Raw genomic sequence first — 15342 nt, 5'->3', positions numbered from 1 at the left:
GAATGAGAAAGTTTTGCAAAAAGGGTGACTGAGATCTGCAAATTGTGTCTAACTAGGTAAGCATGGTTTAAAGTTTCGCCAAACAAGTGACTGATTCAATAAATGACTTTTGGCAATTGGAAGTTTGATTTAAATAATTTTTAATATTTCAGCAATTCGGAAAAACTGTAAAATATTTCACCTATCAAAAAACATTTATCCCAAAGTGCTACAAATGCTTTTATTTAGCACAAACTCACCACCAATAATCTGAGATCATTTAGAATGTGATTATTCTATTTTTTTAAAATCTACTTTAAAGATACACTTTTCAAAAACCTATTTTCAGTGGTGCTGACAAATTCCTGACAAAAATGTGTGTAGTTACTCTGCTCCCTTGCCAAGCCTCACAACTGATGTAGTGGTAGCCAGCAATCCTGCCAGGCAGAGTTTGGTCAGATAGGGCAAGTGACAGCCCCTGCAGAATTGTGCCAGGGTTGTCTTGAATAAAAGCTGTCTGGCTGGATTAAGGGAGGCAAGCATCTGCCTGGAGTCTAGGCCCTTGCCAATAAACTCCACCGTCTGGGTGGGAGCAATGGAGTTCTTCTCCCAGCTAATGGCAAAACATGAGGCTATTACGTTCTCCAGCATCTAAAGAAGATGATGATAAGAAGCCAATCATCAGGATACAGCAAGACCAGCATGCCCTGGTGCTGTAGAGGGTTTAAGGCAGGGGTCGGCAACCTTTTAAAGCACAGAGCCATTTTTTCCTAAATATCTGAACCAAGATTTACAATGAGCCACAATGGGTAGAGAAGGGGCTTTGAAATACAGTTTTTTTAAATGTGATATGGGCATATATGCATTTAACACGAAAACAAAAGTTCAAGTACTTACAAAAAATAAAGAAAACCAAGTTTGGGGAGCATCTCAGTTTTAAATCACTGAGACGCATAACAGCGCAAAAGGTGACTAATATTACAACATTGTTCAGTTCTGTAGTGATAGTCTTCATCCTCAGCCCTTCACTCTCTTCACTACTGCTGTGCTGATGAGCAGTGCAAAAATAGTCACAACTTAGCTGGCTATAATATATAAATCGGAGAAAATATAATACTGTAATTTTTACAAGGACTTGGGTGTCACGCCCAGCTCGTCTGATCCTCGCATGTGCCATGCAGTTGCTAAATAGGGGGGCTAGAGCCGTGTGGGATGCTATTCCTCGGATCCCCAGGGCTTTTAAAGGGGTAGCGCCCACTCTTACGATGCCGACCCAAGCGGCGCTCTCCAACGTGCCTGATATGCCTGTCCTGCCCATGCCTGACCAGCCTGTTCATGACCAGCCTGTTCTGGAGATCCCAGACCAGCTGCCACAGGTGCCCGCCGCGACGTCCCTAGGTGGGACGTATTTCACCCTCCAGGATCTCTTCTGGAGGGTGATGGAGGCCCCGACGGCATGCGAGGCCCCAACCGGTCACGCAGCTCCAGGGAGCCTTCACATAGTTTTCTCCAGCGTCATCTTCACACGAGCTGGAGGAGATCGCCGCGTCCTTGGGGAGGCTGCTACTGTTGGGAATAGAGCAGATCCCCTCAACAGAACCCCCCAAGGTTCCGGTTCCTGCTGGTCCTGAGGCACCTGCCACAGTCCCGCTTTCTGCTCCCCCTGAGGCACCTGCCACGGCCCCGCCTCCAGCTACTGCTCCGTTCCCTGCACCGCCTGAGCTCCCTGCTGCAGCTCCGCCCATGCCAGAGATCCCTGCTACGCCCGCGGTCTCTGCTACGGCACTACCCGCGGCTGTGCCTGCTACGCCTCCTCCTGCTCTGCCTGCTACACCACCGGAGGCGCCGCCTCCCCCTGGCCCTGCTCTGCCCGTGGCCCCTCTGCTTCTGCCTGGTCCTGCTCCGCCCGAGGCCCCTCTGCCTCCGCCTGGCCCTGCTCCGCCCGAGGCCCCTCAGCCTCCGCCTGAGACTCCTCCCGCGCCTGTAACCCATGTCCCAGTCCCTGACTCAGCTCCAGTCCCCATAACACCAGCCCCAGTCCCCGAGGAGGCCCCAGCCAGTCTGACCACCGCTCCTTCCTCCTTGGAGGTGGAGGACCTCGAATGAGACCCCTCAGGTACCTCCCTCATGACTCCTCCACCCTTGCCCTGGCGTGGTCGATCCCAGCCTAAACTTTGCCTTGGCTGCCGCCCGCCCTGCGCCCTGGCTCGCTCTCGCTCGCCCCTGCTCGCCTTGGCTGGGGCTCGGGGGGCGCCTGCGAGTCCTGTGGCTCTGGGTCAGCGGTCGCCTGCGGGTCCCCCTCCGATGCCTCATTGCCCAGCCTCAGTCCTGCCTCCGACAGCTCGTTGGTCGCATGCGGGTTCCCCTGCTTCGCTCCTCAGTCGCCTGTGGGTCCCCCCACTCCGGCGCGTCAGTGGACATTGCCCTTGCTGGCTGTGGCTGCGCTGTCGCCTGCTGCGGCTCCCCTTCCCTCCTTGCCTTCACCGGTGTCCCCTCCTGCTTCCTCATCGCCTCCCCTGGTGCCCCCTCTGACTCCCTCCTCGTCCCCTTGGCCTGTCCCTTGGCCTATCTCCTCGGCCCCTCCGAGGTCCCCTCCTGCTCCGGCCTCCCGGTCGCCTGCGGCCCCTCCGGCTGCCTCCCGTCACCCGCTGTAGCTCCCTCGGGCTCCCCATTCTCTCCCGGCCTTTCCCGTCTGGCCTCCCATGCCTCCTGTGTTTGTTCCTCGTTCCTCTGTTCTTCCTGTCTCTGCTCCTCATCCCTCTGTGCCTCTCTTCACTCCTCACTCCTTTTGTCCCTCCATTTTCTCTGTGTCTCCTTTCCTTCTCTGCCTGTCAGCGTTCCCTGTCCTTTGTCAGGTGTTGGCTCGGCTCTTGCCCCTGTGCCAGTTCTGTGTTTCTGTTCAGTTCCTGGTCCCTCGTCAATGGTCTTGCTCTTGTCTTCCAGGTCCCGTGTCCTTGGTTTCATCTCATCCGTCGCCTCCCTACAATAATTTGTAATCCCAATAAATGTTGAAGCGTACATCCAATCTCAGCTACTAAAGAAAACTCCAAAAAGCATACCATTTGACCGGAGACATACTCTCGTCGTAGAGAATGACTTTCAGGAAGTGAATGATGCCGTTAAACCATCACAGAAGCGTACAATGGACTGCCTCATTCACATATGGCTAAAGAAATATCTAAATGAAAAATAACATTAACTCATAAATAATACTTTCGTAAAGATGAATTATTTATCATAATTATATTAATACATAAAAATGTTCTATACTATCATTCTGAGAAGAGCCGCAGTCTCTTCAAAGAGCTGCATGTGGCTCACGAGCCGTAGGTTGCCGACTCCTGGTCTAGGGCTTTACACACTGTGTGAACACAAATGGAGCTAGGGAGAGGCCGAACAGGAAAACATGTTACTGGTACTGTCCTGAAAGGGAAACCATAGGAGGTGCCAATGCCCCTGGGCAACAGGAACATCCATCCATCCATTTTCCAAACCGGCTTATCCTACTGGGTCGCGGGGAGTCCGGAGCCTATCCCGGAAGCAATGAGCACGAGGCAGGGAACAACCCAGGATGGGGGGCCAGACCATCGGAGGGCACACTCACACACACCATTCCCTCATGCATGCACTCCTATGGGCAATTTAGCAACTCCAATTAGCCTCAGCATGTTTTTGGACTGTGGGGGGAAACCGGAGTACCCGGAGGAAACCCCACGACGACATGGGGAGAACATGCAAACTCCACACACATGTAACCCAGGCAGAGACTTGAACCCAGGTCCCACAGGTGTGAGGCAACAGTGCTAACCACTGCACCAGCATGCCGCCCCGCAACAGGAACATGAAACATGAAAATATGTGGCCCTGAAGTTGACATCCCTAGTGCAGAGCATCCCGAATGGTAGGTGTTTGAGGTACAGTTCAGTCCCCTCAGATCAAGAATGGGTCTAAAGCTGCTGTCCTTCTTTCTGACAAGGAAATAGGTGGAATAAAAACCAGCTGGCTGAGTCTGTTTGTTTACACATTCTATTGCACCATTTTGTAAGAACTTGAGAATTCATAGCTGAAGGCCCTGTATGTGTCCTGGGTTTTGGACCACTATGGGTCGAACCATGGTAGGTAGAGGAGTTGACAGTGTAACTCTAAGATTGTATAAAAGCTAGTGATTTGAGGTGATTTCTCTCTAGTGGTTGAGTTGGGAGGTGGTAAACCCAAGGACTCATCGATTTTGGCCGAAAGGGGTGGGGTTTTGGCCGGCAGACTTGCTATCACTGAGCTGGAGTGTGATTCTAGTTGGTCAGGGGTTCAGGCTGAGTAGGACGTGGAGATATACCATGATGGGAGGCAATATGAAGCTGGGATGTGTGGTCAAGGCATCTGCAAAGAGGGGCCCCAAGAGCTTACGGTTTCCAAAGCAACTTGCACTGCTGGCTCAAAGATCTGACCTGGAAACAAAGGCAAGGCTCTCAAACTAGTCCAGCAGGGCTCTGACAGTAGGGACTGGGCCAGCCACACTTGCCTCCTGGCCTGTATGAGCAAGCCCAAGGCTCACCCATATTCACCAGCAATAGCACCCAATGACTGGAGAGAGACATCCACTAATTGACCAATCGCTGCATCCATGACAGGGGAGAGAGAAGAATACATGGCAAGCATAAGGTCTGCAAAGGTATTACCTATTCTGTTCAGAAATGCTGGAGGACTATAAGCTCTTCCCATAAGGTTATCAGTGTGGTGCCACTCTACATTTGGACAGCAAATGCTGTGCCACAAGGCCTCATCCGGTGAGACTATAAGGGAAGCGGCACAAGGTACCACTGTAGCCATTTTCCCCAAGTCTGACGATGTTGGGGTCTACCATTGCTGCTGCTGTGTGAGTAGCACGGTCAGTCCCAGATGACATTGCTGATAATATGCCTCCATAAGTACCTATGAGAGAAAAATTGATCAGAGGGGTGTTTTATAATCAGCTTTTAGAATGTATATATTGATGCAAGTGTGCCTGGGGTTTAGGCAGCTAACACAGCTAACACTCAAGAATGTAAGCTCAAGGGAATTAAGAGTTAACCTTAGTGTAGCAATATGTGTTTGTACTTTGTGCTTATTAGATTGAGCTACACTGGGTAATATACCTTGCAGCTGTCATGGTCACATGATGACAGAACTTTGTGTACATTCTCAACCAATGTGCGAGCGCATGAGAGTCTATTGGCTGCCCTCAGGTAGGACTGAAATAGAGCTGTGTTTCTGTCAGCTCAGCTCTTATTATTTTTAAAAACTAGAGAATTCTCTTCCTGTAAGCTAAACGGAAACTTCTTGTTCTTAGCTCTTACCTTGTTTTGTAGTTTTATTTTGGCTTTGAGTCAGAGAAAGACTCTTAGAGGCTTATGAAACAAGTCTCCAGAATGGTATGAGGTATTTCAAGGATGCGAGTGTATTTGATTACCAGTCATGGCCTTGAAAGATGGGTAATAAATGCTAAAAGTTAGAAGAGTTGTGATGCCCTTTGCTGTGCAGCTTTGATGTGACAGATTTTTTTTTTAATCCATTATTATCCAATTATTATTGCATGACGCAAGAGCAAAAAGAAGCTAAGAAAAAGCAAAACAGGCATCTGAAGACAGCCCTCGGAACATGTGGATATCCCAAGTGGGCCTTTAACAAAGCAGGACCCTGTTTCGGAAAAAGGACAATGGAACAGTCAGAGTCGCAGGACCAATGGAAAGGCTTGGTGACACCATACATGTCTGGGGTGTCTATGAGGCTGAAAAGGATTTTTGGAAAACATCACATACCTGTCCATTTCAAACCCACCAACACGCTGAGACAGATACTCGTCCAACCCAAAGATCGGATACCAAAACATGTTGTTGCTATAAAGTGGGCGTGCCTTGTAGTAGGCGTTACTTGTTCTTGGTATTTCTTGTAGTCTTGCAGGATGCACTGACTAAATGCGAAGAAGCCCTAAATGATTTGTTTAGCTCAGATGTTTTAACAATTGTATTCTCAGTTTGAGAATATTTGGACACATTAGATCTCTAGGCTAAGCCTCAGATCCTAGCAGTACCGTTACAACAGTATGTGTTCCACCCCCTTGCAGCTGTGGCACAAGAAATTCACTGTTCCCTGAATACATGTGACAGTTAAAACTTGATAGGGGAGACGACTTGCTGGTACTTGAGGGAAACTTCCTGATGCTTTCTTGGCTGGATTTCTCGGCATGAGAACGAGGAGGAGAGTTTCTGTAACACACTGATAATAATGGCGTTTCCTGGTGGTGAGTACTGGCAGCGAATAAAAACGTCCTGAACTGGCTGCACTTGATCAGTAGGTATTTCAGATCTGTGAATCAGCATTGTGAAACCTTTTTTACATGTATGCATGGTGTATATATACACAATATATACATTGTGTAATATATATCTTTTTTAAATTTTATCATTTTATTTGTATTTTTCCAACTGTCTACAAAAATTACAGTTAATGCGAAAAGCTGTGCAGCTCATAATGTCTTTGCAACATATTAACAATTAAAAATCAAGATATAAGTCTGAAAATCTACATGTGTAAATATAATCCAGTCATATTTGGGAGGGGGGGGGTGCGCGTGCTTCTCTTATTACGTTTCATGTTACATAAACCACATGTCATGCCTTCGAGTTTGTCCACATTCCTGTACCTGTGAATAAAAGTGGAAGTATTTCCAGCCATAATCACAGTTCTGTTAAGGATGTACACACAGCTCGGGAATCAAATAAAGATATTTCATATTGAAAGGTAAGAAAATAGTCAAAAATAAAATTAATACTTACTGGAGTTGAAAACGGCAGTGCTTGCAATTATTTTTAGATTATTTTATTGGATTTAACAAACCCCGTGATAATCACATAATTATTTTGTTTCCAGTTTATACAAGATCTTAATTACTCTGATAAATACTGTAACACCTGTACAAAATGTTACTTTTCAGTACCAAAGGAAAAAAGATAATGATAATTTAGGAAATTTGCTGCGTTCCTCTACATCTTTGTATCGACTATAATAATTTTAAATAGTTTTATTATAGGCCCGTTTAACTTAAACGTACACGCGAGAATGTATTCGAGAGTCAGACCGTATTCATACTGACTTAATTCCATTGTCCAATTAGGAATCAGTAAAATGTTATACGACTTGAGGCAAAATAAGGCTATTAGCATAAATCATTCACTACAGTTGTCAGGAACCAGCCAAGAGCATTATCAAGGAGGTAATTAATTTCAAGTACAGCCGTTCTCTCCTTAACATACTGTGGCGTCGGTGAGCCAAGCACCGCCTGTCCTATTTGCAAATGTCCCAGCATGCCGCACTGTTGTACTGAAAATAGCCGCTGTCTATGTCATTCATGTAGTTAATGTTCCTGGTTCCATGCATTGTGTGTTCTGTACTAGTGCCCTGCTTACGTTTAAGCTTTATCCCCGTGTGTTTGTGTATACATTATGCACTATGTGTAGTTCCCATTGTTCGTACAGTGACCCTTCCTCTCTTTGTTCAGTAAATAACAAAGTACAAAGATACTTGTATTTGTATACTGTTATACAAACAGGTGTTGTGGTAATGTATAGTCCTGTTAAATACTATAAATAAAAGGATTTTACCCAGCCTGTATTTTTGATGTAGTTTTATGGTTGAGGTCAACGGATACCACAATACGTTAAATGTGTTCTGCTAGCGTAAAGCTAATTAAGACCATTAGAATTTAACCAGGAAAATATCATTTTAGGTAAATATTACATGCACAATGATGTTTAAATCTAAATAAAATTAGTAGCATTTTAACATGTTATAAATTACCTGTGTGCGATTATGCTGACTTTCAGCGCAGGATTATCAGACAGAAAACAACGCCTGAAACATTTCAGAGAGACAGACAACTTTTCATTTCATGTATACATGTTTTGAGAGCTAGATCTTGTAGTTTGCACCTCATGGCAAACATATATTGTATATTTACCTTCCTGTTCATAGAGGCTCCACCTGGATTCATTTACTCTGTCACAGCACATATCAATAATGGGCGACTCTGATTCAGAAACAAGTCCCTCTACACAGCTTAAAAAGAGTGGGGCTGTTCCTGAAATGATTCGCTCTTTGGGACAAAAGCCAGAGACTACTGAATGGTAAGCTGTTGATATTTTCACTTTTAAAGGCAGCTGTTGAAAAAGCCCTTGTTAAAATTTTCACAGGGAGGAGAGGTAGTGTTTACAGAGTTGATTTCTGGTGATTTTAGCACTGATCTGTTGCAACAGAATGCATTGTTTGTTAAGACTATAATAATAATAAAAAAACCTGTTTGATCCTTTTTACTTTGCACAGTTGTTGTATGGGTGAGGAACTGGAACCGGGCATTTTTTTATAAACCAGTGAGAGAGATGAGGTAGGACAAAATTTAAAGTCCAATGAAAGCTTACCTCCAAACTCCACCAGCTAGGCCTCAGCTCACCACTGTGTGAATGGATCCTAAGCTTCCTGTCAGAGAGTACTTAGCTGGTAAGACTGGGCTCCCACCAGTCTTCCACTATAACTCTGAGCACTAGCACACCACAAGGATATGTACTGAACCCAGACACTGGTTTATTAAAAAATGCTCTGTCTAATTGTACCATACAGTGTGTATTTGCAGTGTTTCTACTGCCTGCACTGTACATTGCATAATATTTATCCTGTATATGTTTACCCAGTAGTTCGTTCAATAGTTAAAAGAATGTTTAGGGTGATTGTCCTCTTGGAAAATGAATCCAGACCCAATAAGACGACTCCCAGATGGTACGCCATACCTCACCAGAATGTTGTGGTATACTTTCTTATCCATGGTACCATCAATTTTCACTAAGTCACCTGTTCCTGAGGCTAAAATGGCACCCCACACCATAATACTACCCCCCCCATGTTTAACTGTTTGCAAGAGACACTCCTTTTTATATCTCTCCCCTTTCCTCCATCGAACATACAGTCTTCGCTTGTCACCGAACTGTTCAAACCTGGACTTATCAGTCCAAAACACTTTATACCAATCTTTCTTTGTCCATTTCTTGTGCTTTTTGTAAATTTCAGGCATTTCACTATATTGTTCTCTTAAAAATGGTTTCTTTGCTGCTATTCTGCCAACAAGTCCTCCTTTTCCCAGTCTCCAACGCACAGCTCTTGAGGACACTGACGCACCATTAGTCACTGTGTTGTTGATCTCATCACGCAGTTCTCATGAGGTCTTTCTACTGTCCTTAAGACTGAGAATTTTGAGATGCTTCACTTGTCTGTCTGAAAGTTTCTTTTTCCTACTTCTTCCCTTTCGGTTCTGGTGTGAGTTGGTGGCATCATGGCGGTCTCAACTGTACTTTACAGTGCTTGGACTGCATCTCAAGTCCTTGGCTATGCGGCGGTAACTCCAGCCAGCATCAAAAAGGGCCTTTATTCGAACCCGTTGCTCACTCGTTAGCTCCTTCTTCACCTTGGCAAATGTTCAAAGAAGAGCAACATGTGCTTCAAGACTGCTTCTAGAGGCTTTGAATTCATACCAATTGGTGGTGTGGCCTCAGTGACAAATTCTGATGTTACCAATTACTTAATGAGCAGGATAGACCTTAGCTCAGCTGTGCCCTAAGACTCTTGATTCACCATCAGTGTAACCATGATCACACCTGACAGTGATTAAACAAGTAATTTGGCTTCTTCTGTGAAAGTCTAATGTCTAAAGGCATACAGGCACATACACATACAAAAGTCCTGAAATGCAGATATCAGCTAGTTTAATGGGGCAGACTGCATATACTGCGGTATATCAACAAAAAGAAGATGAGGTTACCTGAAAGGTTTACTTCCTTTTGTTGTCCACAGTGTCCTGATGGAGAGAGTAGACTCACCAGATAATAGCTGCATTTCCATGAAGAGTGACCAGTCAATGGACATCCCAACTCATTTTAGCAAGGGGCATTTTCCTGCAAATCAAAGGTAAATGGACATTTAGACCAATACTATTTAAAAAATTATCAACACTGCCAGTCTAAAGGTATACAGGCACATACACATGCAAAAGCCCTGAAACGCAGATATCAGCTAGTTTAATGGGGCAGACTGCATATTATGTCCGGTATATCAACAAAAAGAAGATGAGGTTACTTGAAAGGTTTACTTCCTTTTGTTGTCCACAGTGTCCTGATGGAGAGAGTAGACTCACCAGATAATAGCTGCATTTCCATGAAGAGTGACCAGTCAATGGACATCCCAACTCATTTTAGCAAGGGGCATTTTCCTGCAGATCAAAGGTAAATGGACATTTAGACCAATACTATTTAAAAAATTATCAACACTGCCAGTCTAAAGGCATACAGGCACATACAAACGAGTTCATAGAGAGATTCTACAGACTTAATGTACTGGTTTTATTTGGGAATTTAAAATAGAGGCTTTTTATTAAAAACGTGCAGTACTATGGTTATACTGTATAAAAATCAAAAAAGCAGGTTCATCTTGGGGTGTTGTATGTCCAATAAGAGTGATTGGCCAATAGGTTATCCAACTCTTTTCAAGAACGGATCTTGCTCTTTAGACAAATAAATAACAAATATTCCCATCGACTCATTAAATCATGATTCATACTAGAAATTATATTGCAGACAGTGATGAAAGCTTCTGTTTAATTGTTTATTGAAAATGGTGTCTTTTAATAATGAAGTACATTCCTTTTTCTGTGATTTAACAAACCATTAATTATTTTAACAATTTAAGTTAGGCAGAGCGGTGGCATGGTGGTGCAGTGGTTAGCACTGTTGCCTCACACCTCTGGGACCCGGGTTCAAGTCTCTGCCTGGGTCACATGTGTGTGGAGTTTGCATGTTCTTCCCATGTCGTCGTGGGGTTTCCTTCGGGTACTCCGGTTTCCCCCCACAGTCCAAAAACATGCTGAGGCTGATTGGAGTTGCTAAATTGCCCGTAGGTGTGCATGTGAGAGTGACTGGTGTGTGAGTGTGCCCTGCAATGGGCTGGCCCCCCATCCTGGGTTGTTCCTTGCCTCGTGCCCATTGCTTCCGGGATAGGCTCTGGACCCCCCGCGACCTAGAAGGATAAGCGGTTTGGAAAATGGATGGATGGAAATTAGGCAGATCCTATATGCACCTAGTCTCAGAAACCTAAAATGTTATTCCACTAAAAAAATTCCATGGCTAATGCTATTGAATCCACGTATATTTTTTTTTTACTGAACCCCCCTCCCCCCACATGAAAATCTAAAACTCCTCCCCATGTTGTACACATAAGAGGGAAATCCTCCCAAATTGTGGAAAATGAATTTCATGCGCTGTGCTAATGTTAGCAAGATTACTGTGTGCCTTTGACTAACCATTACTGGAACAAGGTTAGATTTTGTGTTTAATGTATCCTGTCTTTTAACTTTGTATCCCACTTTGGCACCTTCAGCTGTTGAAGTGACATGCAACCATACAAGCAACACAGTGTTTGTATTTTTTTATGGAGCCAAAGGACAGGGAGGGAAGAGGCTGGGGATAAATAGGCGAATATATCCCATGTGCCTATTTTACCTGGGTGAAAATAGATTCATTTAAATGAATACTGATGATTCAAACCAGAATTAATGTAGTTTTGGTACAATGATTCTCATTTTTTGATTTCGAGAAATTAATGAATATATTAATGTTACATCCCAGTCTAGGGTCAAGACGTAAACAGGGAGAACAAGAGGGAATGGGGAGGGAGAAAGGAATAAATAACAGTATAGTTATAGTTGAGATCGGGTATTTTTAGAGTATATTTTGATATACTATAGTGAGATAAATATGAAAAACCACGGTGAGCTTCAGAAGTGGCAGAATAAAATTAATGTCACAAAAATTATTATTTACAAGCTACATGTTGGAACTTGGAGTGACATGGTGGTGCAGTGGTTAGCACTGTTGCCTCACACCTGTGGGACATGGGTTCGAGTCGATGTTACAGAATTTTTTGATACAATGTGGTGGTTCACAACATATTTTCAAATATATTCTATTGAACTAGCAGTATAAGCAGCTTTTGTCATACAGTTACATTTTTGCTGATTTAATGTGATTTATTCACAGAAACGAAATGAAAAAATCAGATGTGTGTCATGAAAGAGATTTGTCATCCATATTTGCAGTATGTATGAAGTATCCATATATATATATATGACTAACTAACAGCTTCAGTCGGCAAACCTCTTCTCTGGGGCACCCCAGGTATTCCATGTATTTGTTAAATTTCACTAACTCATTTAATTAATTAGCCGGCCGAATAATTTTATGTTATTGATTAGCTAAACATGATATTCCAATGATCCAGACAATAAATACATGGATAATTTGGACAGTCACAGCAAATGTCACATTCTTTCCTGTTGTGCTCCTGCTTGGCCAGCAGTGGTCTCTGCTGGACATCCCAATTCCTTCCCTTAATCTCATAATGACTTACAGCTGTCTCCCCTTAGCCCTCATTACCCCTGTGTATACTCACCCTCTCACTCAGCTGAGGCTTTGCTAATGTTACTGTGTCTCTCAGTGGTGGTTGGTCTTGCTCTGTTCCCCTGTGTAGCTAGTCAGTGTTTCTAAGCATTTTGTCTAAATACACTGCTACTTCATGACAAAATGGACATTAGCCTGTCATTCCTCCTAACATCCAGATTTGATCCCTCATGGTCCATTTTTGCCTCATTCACCATTACCTTTGATTAAAACCCTATCTGGGAATGTGAATACTAAACTCCATTCCATAGTAACAAAAACTGGGGTGAGGAGAAGTTTTTAAATAGCAAAGTCAATGGATTGTTACAGACATCATAGTTTTATCCCAACATTAAGATTATTTACAGGGCATTTCCTTTGACTATCTGACTTTTAGCACAGTAAAATACAGTAGGGGTGTAAAGGTACACAAAAATCATGGTTCAGTATGTGTCTTGGTTTTGAAGTCACAGTTCGGTACATTTTTGGTACAGTGGGGGTAAAAGAAACACAAATTGCTTCTATTTTTTCTTTATTAAACAGTGTTTTACTGAACAAAGTATGACTCTTCCTGTCAAGACTGCTGCAACCTACTAATAAAAATTAAATTTACTTAAAAGTAAATCAAAATAAATATTCTCTCAAGTAAATATAAATAAAATAAATATCCATTAAAGTGCACATTTAGAAAATGAATTGTACCTGATCTGTACTGTATTCACATTAACAGCTTATAGCTTCATATTACAACTGTGCAGCACAACACAAATATTGTCTCAAAAATTACAAAGCATAACAAAATAAATATCCATTATGGTGCAGAATAAAAAAAAATACCTGTACCGTACTCAATTTCATATTAACAACTTATAGCTTCACATTAGGAAGTATGTGCGCATGCATAGTGGCAGATTCATCTGCCCCTTTCTGAATTTTGTTCAGGGGAAACACATAGAGGTTCTGCATTTGTTGCATTTGTTTGGTACATATTTATTCTGAACCAAAAGACACATACCGAGAATTTTTGGTACAAATATGTGTACCGTTACACTCCTATGAAGTATGCAGTTAATACTGTTTAAAGCAAGATTTTTACAACTGCAATTCACAAATGAAACTGTGAGAAGTTATGGCATCAGTAGCAAAAGTAATTATAACTATAACTGTTTATTTTAGTCACTAGAGGAAAATGCTGTAAAGTTCCTGAAGGATGAACTGAAGAAGTTCACACAGTATCTAGGCCAGAATTACCCAGAATGCTCTGAGCCTCTGCTGGATGAGGACAATTACCTGGACAGTGATGATCAGATGCAGAAGACCTGTGGTAGAGAGGGAGCTTTGAAGATCACACTGTACATCCTGAGGACCATGAAGCAAAATGATATTGCTGACAGACTGGAGAAGAGTAAGTTTTATACCATTCTGTGTATGTTAGTACTTTAGAAAAAAATGTATTCTATGGACAAAAGTATTGAGACATACCTCTTAATCAATGAATTCAGATGTTTTATTCAGACCCATTGCTATAGCTATATAAAATCAAGCACCTAGCCATGCAGTCAGGTTTACAAACATTTGTGATAGAATGGATCGTTCTGAAGAGCTCGGTGAATTCAAGTATGGTAGCTGATGCCACCTTTGCAATAAGTCAGTAACAAAGTGATCGTTTAGCAGTCTGATGGATAGGTCTGGGTTTGGTGGATGCCTGTAGATCATTACCTACCTGCATTGTGCCAACTGTAAAATTTGGTGGAGGGGGGAAAATGGTTTGGGGTTGTTTTTCTGGCATTGGGTTAGACCCCTAAGTTCTAGTGAAATAAACTTTTAATGCTTCAGTAAGCTAAGACATTTTGGACAATTCTATGATTCTAATTTTGTAGGAACAGTTTGGAAAAGGCCATTTTCTGTTTCACTATGACTGCGCCCAAGTGCCCAAAGCAAGGTCCATAAAGACAGGCTAGGGTGAGTTTAGTATAGAAGAATTTGACTGGCCCACGCAGAGCTCTGACCTCAACCCCATCAAACACGTTTGAGATGAACTTGAATGGAGATTGCGAGCCTTCACCTTCAACATCAGTGCCTGACCACAGAAATGCTCTTCTGAACACTCACAGACACTTCAAAATCTCATGGACAGTCTTCCCAGAAGAGTGCTTAAAGCAATTATAGCTGAAATGGGGACCAATTCCATATTGATGCCGATGGATTTAGAATAGGATGTCATAAAAGTTCCTGTAGGTGTTCTGGCCAGGTATTCTAATACTTTTGTCTATATAGTATAGGTTTGATGAAAAGAAATTTCACTGTTTATCATTTTAATATAATTTGACTTATGTGTTAGAGTGTTTTGAAAAGTTATTTATGATTTCATGAATGCAATATATGTTGCAGCTACAGAAGAAAATTTAGGTCCTTAAGTTATAGATAATAAAATATGTAAACAAATATAATAAACAGAGACTTTGTGTTTTATAATTGAATTTCAGGGGAACTCCTGTTACAATGTCAGCAGAGAATAAAATGTAACCTGAAGAAGAAATTTGAGTGTGTATTTGAAGGGAAAGCTAAGAAAGGACACCCAACACTTCTTAGTGAGATTTATACAGAACTCTATGTAACTGAAGGTGAAACTCGAGGAGACAGGAATGAACATGAAGTAAAACAGATTGAAACTGCATCCAAGAAAAGGGTGACAAGCGATACTACAATCAAGTGCAATGACATTTTTAAACCATTAAGTGGCCATGGAACACCTATTAGAACTGTCCTTACAAAAGGAGTTGCAGGTATTGGGAAAACAGTTTCCATGAAGAAATTTATTCTTGACTGGGTGGATGGAAAAGCAAACCAGGAT

The 15342-nt window shown here is 42.7% G+C and overlaps 1 protein-coding gene across 1 annotated transcript; it reads left to right on the top strand.

The window, feature by feature from the left end:
• Positions 1–6697: 6697 nt before the first annotated feature.
• Positions 6698–15342, top strand: LOC125720831 (NACHT, LRR and PYD domains-containing protein 3-like; the record flags this gene model as incomplete). Its single annotated transcript, XM_048996694.1, has 6 exons — positions 6698–6756; positions 7987–8138; positions 10167–10280; positions 12090–12147; positions 13665–13893; positions 14975–15342. Coding segments are annotated over exons 2-6 (876 nt in total), but the record flags the coding sequence as incomplete, so codon positions are not given.

Source organism: Brienomyrus brachyistius, unplaced genomic scaffold (genome assembly GCF_023856365.1).
Source record: "Brienomyrus brachyistius isolate T26 unplaced genomic scaffold, BBRACH_0.4 scaffold27, whole genome shotgun sequence".
NCBI lineage: Eukaryota > Metazoa > Chordata > Actinopteri > Osteoglossiformes > Mormyridae > Brienomyrus > Brienomyrus brachyistius.
Note: the sequence above shows the minus strand (reverse complement) of the source record. Positions and strands in the feature narration are given on the sequence as shown.